This window comes from Epinephelus moara, chromosome 12 (genome assembly GCF_006386435.1).
Source record: "Epinephelus moara isolate mb chromosome 12, YSFRI_EMoa_1.0, whole genome shotgun sequence".
NCBI lineage: Eukaryota > Metazoa > Chordata > Actinopteri > Perciformes > Serranidae > Epinephelus > Epinephelus moara.
In genome coordinates, this window is record NC_065517.1 from 17,024,583 (window position 1) to 17,032,152 (window position 7,570).

The 7,570-nt window shown below is 44.1% G+C and overlaps 1 protein-coding gene across 2 annotated transcripts in view; it reads right to left on the reverse strand.

Annotated features, from left to right (window-relative positions):
* Positions 1 to 2,414, reverse strand: part of LOC126399224 (exostosin-1) — a 388,340-nt gene extending 385,926 nt beyond the window's left edge. The window contains exons 1-3 of one of the 2 annotated variants that reach the window (XM_050059081.1): positions 2,299 to 2,414; positions 2,121 to 2,199; positions 701 to 1,452 (exon numbers count right to left, since the gene is read on the reverse strand). In XM_050059081.1, the coding sequence (XP_049915038.1) occupies positions 701 to 1,452; positions 2,121 to 2,199; positions 2,299 to 2,414 (947 nt within the window). Of the gene's footprint in view, positions 1 to 700; positions 1,453 to 2,120 lie in introns of both variants that reach the window. The other variant, XM_050059080.1, reaches the window with a different exon arrangement.
* Positions 2,415 to 7,570: the final 5,156 nt, after the last annotated feature.

A 7,570-nucleotide genomic window follows, 5' to 3' on the forward strand; every position in this document is an offset into this window, starting at 1 on the left:
GCTCCCCCCCCCCCTCTCTTTCACACACACACGCATATTTATGCGCACACACACACACACACACACACACACACACACACACACACACACCAGCACAAGCAAACACTTGCATTTTTCGTAGCATTTTGTCTCAGGAGCACAACAACAGTGACGCTCAACTCCCATGACAATTGTGGAGTGTGTACATGAAAGCATCCGCCCTGTTTCATTCAAATGAAGAGGAGCTTCGTGCACAGCAGCCCGTCCCAGACACTCTCGAGCGGGAGACTTTTCAGCCAATAAACCAAATTTAAAATAATCGACAGCAGTAAGGTGCACATTCCTGCCCACAAGCCCAACAAGCACTTGTAAGGATCTGTAATGATGTGTAACACACACGCATCAGAAACAACCAACAGAAAAGAAGAGCCAATAATGAGATAACTGCCACAGGGCTAATGTCTGCTAAAATCCAGAATGTCTGACAAACCAGCAACAACCAACTCTGCAGAGACAAAAAGCACAAAAACTACAGGGACTTCGAGTGAAAGAGTGAGAACTCCTAAAACCAGCAGAGAGTGTGCATATGGGCTGAATTAAACACCAATAAACCCTCTTAATTGATAGATCTTCAAAGCACTGACCGTCTTTTCAAGTGGGAATAAAAGCAGACAGAGAAGCAGCGAAGAACAAGGTATAGAGATCAAAATGTTCATCTTACTTTGAGTATTCTTCATTATCTCTGTCGCAGCGAGAGTCCTTGTGTTTCTCCCAGTCCTTGCCATGTTTACACGTGGTCAGCAGAATAATATCTTCCCCGTTGTGGATGTGATACAGAGCATTCCTCGTCTCAGAGCCGATGCCAGTGAGGTATCGCTTCCCTTTGAAAACCAGCAGGTACTTCCTGGAAGGCGGTGCATCGTTGAGCGTCAGATAACCTATGCCCCCTCCTTTGAGCGGGTGATCCTTGGAGAATAGAGGGATGGAGATATCAAAGTTAGGTCGGAAGTTGACCACGTCTGCGCTGGCCTTGGCCAGCATGGCCTGACCCACCTCAAAGCCCAGATCCTCTGTGTAGTCCGGCCAGGTGCCAGAGTAGAGGTTGAATATGAGGTGGTTCCTGCCATCGTTCCACGTGGGCAAGCTCTGGATCCGGAGCCTCACATTCTGGACGTATTGAGCTGAAAGCTGGTCTCTGTCCAGCGTGTCCACGGCCAGAATGAACAGACAGGCCCGAGTAGGGTCTTTGGTGTGAAAGCGAGACTCCTCGATGGACGACAGGATCTTCTGGTATGTCTCTGAGATCTCGTCCCCTCTCTGCGGAGGGTAGATGTAAACCCTGAAGCCCGACTGGCAGCGAGCGAAGTCGAAGCAGGTTTCCATGCGGCAGCGCTTGTTCTTGTAGATGTTGTCGCGGATCGCACGGCGTTCGCGAGGCGAGGTGTGCTGGTGATGGAGCTGAGGACTGTCCTCCTGCACACACAAGACACACACAGTTAGGACAACTGAATATACAGCACAGTTACATCGATTCTTTACATCTGTGTGAGAGCACAAATAACACCTGACAAGATTTCCGGGTGGTGAAGTTTCTAAAACATTACTTCATGCTGTCAGCAGAGGAAATAAGTCTAACCTGGGGTTTCATTGCTTTGTTTCATGACTCAGCTGCAGCGTCTCTGATAACATGAGAAGACGAATGGTGACTGTCTTTGGTTCCCCTAAAGCACAATGTTCTCAACCATCCTGGCTTGTAACCCTTTAAGGCAGAGCAACGTGTACTTTGTCACTGGTTGCATGTGTCTAGAAAACAGCACTCACGATCAAAATCTAGACGCAGATATTTATGTATTTCCAACAGAACTATTAAACGTATAAAATACAGACAGACAATAAAACATCAGGCATTTATACACCTACAAATTATTTAGCGACCATTTCCTGAATTGGATTAAAACCCTTAACTGGGTTTAATTTCAGTGAGACTTGCAACCTGTAACATGCGGCTGATATAAAAAGCATTTTTTAAACTCCATAGGAATAAAATTTGTTAGATTGCCTCTAGTGTTGTGGGAGTGGCTGTTTTCATAGATTAAAATATTTGGATAGGTAGGTAGGTGCTGATTTAAACAGCAGTCTACCTCTTGCTCTCCCCCCTCCAGGTACGGCTCCAGCAGCTGGGTCGACTCCGGCCAGTGCCTGGGCGGTCTGGACGGGCTTCTCTGAGGCAGGGGCTGGGGCTGGTACACGTCCTGGCTCTGGTGGTAGTACTGGTACTCCTGCTGGTGGTACTGGTGGTATTGGGGGTACTGGGGAAACTGGTTGTATTGGTATGGCTGCTGCTGGAACTCCCCGATTTGCAGACCCCACAGGTAGACGAGGAAGAGAAGACCGGCCCCCACAGACACGAGCAGGTACCGCTTCTTGGCCTGCATGTGTGCTGTGGGGGTGGGGGGGGGAGGAGGAGGAGGAGGTGGTGGGATAGAAATAGGAGGAAGAGTAAGGGGAGGATAAAGAGGGGGGAGGAAAGGGGAAGGGGAGGACGAGGAGCTAGGAAATGATGAGGAGAGGAGGTGCAGGGAGGTAGACACAGGTCAGCTCGACCCACGGGGCGGCCTCTTTATCCACAGCTCGGCATTTTGGGATTTGGAGTCACTAAAAGAAAAAAACATAGAAATTACACATAAATCAACTAACTAATGAAAACAGTAAAAGATCAAATTAGGATTATTAAAACAAAGTGACACTTTATTCTGTCAGATTAGATCATCTGTGGTCCACATTGACTCTAGTGGACATTCAGAGAGTCACATAAATGCACAAAAAGAGTGCACGTGCATTTTGCTGACTGACTCCAGGTTTTATGTTCTGTGTCTGTGACAAAGTAAGTAGAAAGAACAATAAAAAAACACACACACAAATGGTCATAGGTGTTAAATATAAGTTGATTCCTCTGAGCCTTTATTATGTTATCACATTTTAATATTGTGAATTGGGTTAAGTGAGTGTGGCATTTTCAATGATTCAGTGAGAAATAAAGCACTTAAACCGATCTGTTATTTAACATTTTGACACTTCAGAGTCTTGGGGCTGCTGTGAAACTGCGCCTACTTAGGGCAACAAAAAGTTAATCTTGGGTGCGTTGTTACAATGGACAACCAAGACAGGACGGCAGAGGAGTTACCTGCACACCAATACAGCTGGGCTGGACAGCCACAAAAAAAAAGGTTCACAGGCTGAGATCAGTGCAAAAACATGTCATCAGTGTACAAAAATAAAGGTGCTGAAAGTGTAAAAAAAAAAAAAAAGTGAATAAAAACAGCAGCAAACATTTCAGTCCTTGACCTCCGTTAGTGCTACTGACACAGAGCAGATACAGACAGATTTCTACCAGGTGTGATGAATCAGTCAGCTGGTGCCACTAATAGAGGAGACCAACTCTGAGGAGCAGAGGCCGGACTACCAAACCACAATGACCTGTCCAAATCACGACATCCTCAAACACAAATGTGTGATAGCAGAACATACGCAAATGTGCAAAAGACACAACTATATACAGAAAAGAAAATTGAATTAAAAAGAAATTATATATAAAATTAAAAATATAAAAACAAATGAATTGATAAGATAAAAAATAACAATTGTGAAAAAGAAAAAAAGAGAAAATACAAAACATGACAAAGCATGTGCGCAGATGTTCTAAATAAAGTGATTTATTTTATTTTATTTATTTTTATTTTTTTGTGCCTGTCAACCTTTTTGTGGCTGTCCAGCCCAGTTGTATCAGTGTGCGGGTCTGTCCACATTTTGACACTTTTGGCAATTAAACATTTATTTACCTTTTAATAATTCTATTTCTCTAACCTAATATGACTAAATACATTTCATAAATAACAATAATGTCTGTGCAAATTCGGCACAGCACTTTGTTTCTGCAAAACTGCAACTTTTCCAAACAACTCACAGTGCCTCATGTTTCTGGTTTAACTTGTGTGAATACGACAGTGAATTTATTCCTACATTTCCATCAGTGCAACTACATTTTAAGGCATCATAAAGTGCGGAATGAAAAATATCTTTTAGATGTTTGATAAGCAGTGCAGCATTAAACTGCAGATTTCTGAATGGAGTTTGGAGCTCCGTACGGGAAACTACACGTGGGCTATTTATGCAATTTAAACCATCCCCTTGCAAACGATATCAGGATTTTCCAAATAAAAAATACATCTTTTTGTATTTTTTTGCTCGGTTTTCTCACATTAGTCCACAACTGAAAAGCCATCACCAAACTCCTCTCACTGTGACCTACCTGTTTCCAGGAAACACCTGTGGTCCCAGGAAGGGATGTGTATATCCTCTGCTCTCCCCTCCAGCCCGAGCAGGACTCCACAGTTCGGATACACATTCTCCAGCTCTGCCCCCCCTGAAACACCTGCTCACAAATCCATCCACAAATCATACATTCAATTAAAACCACGTGTGATGAGCAGTCACTGAGCTCTGCGTCCGTGAGGGAGCCCAAAAAGGTGCGCTGGCTTCATCCTCCACCGCGTCCCAGTCACAAACTTTCCTCTGGAGAAGCCCACGGAGTGATTTTCACGTGCACGAGACTCCGACCGAGCGAGCACACCGCTATGTGTCAGCGCGGCAGGTACCCAAGGTGTGAATGTAGACGCGGAATCATCTGCCCAAACAGCCGTGATAACATCGAGAGCATCCATCCAGGATTTACTGATGTGTTAAACAAGGCGCGTGCATCTCCAATCACGAGCTGCCATCCCCCTTTCCAAAAGAAAAAAAAAATCCAGAAAGAGAAGATCCAAAGTTAGTTTGGGAATTTAAATCCACACTCCCACCTGTGCGCCCCGTGAAATATAACCACAAACCACCATCCCAGGTAAGTTATGGAAATATCGGCGCACCTGATCCGGAGAGACGCGCTTCAATAAAATCCATTTAGGAGCGACTTCATGGTCTGAAGGAGGCCAGCGGATCAAATTAACACCACAAGTGCATGCTGGGGTTATTACATCCTGACTGAGAGCCGCTGTCCTCACGTTTCCATCCTCACATCCTCACTTGGATCTGGGCTGCGCCACCGTGCAGCATCCGGTAACATCAGCAGCAGCAGCAGCAGCAGCAGCAGCAGCGCTGATAAGCCAGACAGCAGCAAACTGGCAGACTGGGGGGATCGGAGCATGCATGGGGCGTCAGTTGGCTCTGATGGTGAGGTGTGGGAGCTCGCCATGATTCAGCATCTCTCAGGCTGCACTGGGAGCTTTGATTGCATCAGTTTAATGATAGGTGAAGTCCTAAAGGTGGCCATAAGACATTGCTTAGGTAGGTCAACTCAGGAACTCACTGTGGCATCCCTGTGTTTCATTTGCAAACCAAACTCCATTAGGAAACCTGCAAATTTGGCATTCGTGTGCGTAATCGGCAAACATGATCTTAAAAAGGTGTAAAACATGACTTTAAAACACACATTGAAATGCATCTGTAGCTTGTAGTTGCTACAATAAGAGTTAAAATGACTTTTCTTTCCACCAGTAAATAAAGTTGAGGTTTGTTTTCATGATTTCTGCCTGGTGCATCACATGTCCTGAATACATGCAAATTCACTCCCAAGGTATGAACATTAGTTATTCTATCAGCCAAGTTATGTGGCTCATAATTAACAAGCTTTCTAATGGAGTTTGGCGCTTTCCCTCCGCACTTTGGGGCTGTTTGGAAAGTTTGCTGATTTACATGAAACCTGTCACATTTGCTGCACTTGATAACATTTCGCAGTCTCCCCTTAAGGCTTTTGATGATGCGGTGGCAAATGATGTTAAAGGGATTTGTCGTGGCTTGTCAGGGTTTAGTGAACTGACTCTTTTGCAAACCTAAACCGCTTTTTAATTAAGCCATAGCTCATTAAATGTGTTAATGATTCAAATGCTGGGCCCGAATGAATCAACTCTGACCACTTCTCTTCTCTGCCCTTCAGTCATGTTGCTGTTATTTGTACAGAAGCCACTGACTGTGTAAAATTAATTTGCTCGTGATTTAAATAGATGTCATTATCTCATAAATTAGAGAGGGTGTTTACAGATGTTGTGGAGACACACGCGGACGCATCATGTAGCAAACAGCGCCATCTTGTGGTCGAGTTGCAGCCCACACTTTGGTTTCAGATTGTGTTATGTGTGTTGCTCAGATCCGAACAGCTGCTGTAGTGAAAGAACTGAGATTTGTGTGAAAATAAATGGCCATTTCAAAAGTAAATCTTTGCCTTAAACGTTAAAATCGTATCTTCAGTTCAGTTGTATTTATATAGCACCAAATCATAACATAAGTTATCTCAGGGCAGTTTTTATATAGAGCAGTTGTTTTAATTTACAGAAACCTACAATTCAATCGATTTCACACCAAGAGCGAGCACTTCTCAGTATTAGCCATAGTTTAATGGATGTTTTAGACTAAAGTCATCTTGTATACTGCACGCCACAATACTTTTTGAAAGCATTTAAAAATGAGACAGACCATTGATCTCCCATGTAGTTATCATCAGCCATTGCAGAGGCTGTTTATGCCCTTATTTAATCTGCACCGGGCCTCTTATACACTGACAGGCAAGAAGAGGTGCAAAGGCAGATGTACAATTGTAATAGTAAGTATTATAATTACACCAAATTTGTTTCAGTTGTTATCACCTACACGCACGCTTAGGCCTCTGTACTCAATATGTGGAATGTTTAATACTCAGTTTCTGTGCCCCTGCGTTCACCTTTGGGGTTACCCCACCTATAAAGGGGTGTCCCCCGCCTTGCCTTGCCCCTTTTGCTGTTGTAGGGAGAGGTAAGCAATATTGCTCTTGTGGTAATTTCCATGTTTTAGCGCTGTTTAGCTGTTTATAAGTTCATTTTGTGCTAACTTTGTGTAGGGGGTCGAGTTTGTGTGGTCGTATTTGATGGAGGATTTTGTTTTTGCCACTTGCAAAACTTGCACATTAAACACTGCATCCCGGCATCCTGCAATCAAAAGAGGCACAGTGGGCATGACGTAACGCTACAGTTTTGGCCTCTAGTGTGGCATAAAACATACACGTTAGCAGCTCTTTATAAACAATAACAATGGCAATGACAATCATTTATCTTCTCTGTTATATGGTGGCTAATCTCCCCCTTTGCACAGAGGGTGAGGATCTCCCAAATCTCATTGTTTTCCCAATTTGTGGACGTTTACAGACACCGTTCTTCTTCTTTGAGTTAGCTGCTAATTGGTAACAGCTGCTTTTCAGATCTCTCGCGATGTAGTCACCAACGTTCCTGCCCCTGGTCACGACTCTCTGGCTTTACGTTTTACACAGACCTCATTTTGGGGTTGTTACTACCTTCGTTCCTGGCTCAGAGGCGAGACCACTCTGTCCCACCTCTTTGCAATCTTACCTTATGTACAGTACGGCAAGGCGGCATAATTGTGTGACACCTTTCACAGGTAGTGTAAGAGTGGCTCAAAAGACACAGCACTGAAAAAAGGCAAACAAAGTGAAGCAAAACGCTAAATGAGAGTGAATCTGAGGTTTGCTTTTACTTTCACTTTCACGTGT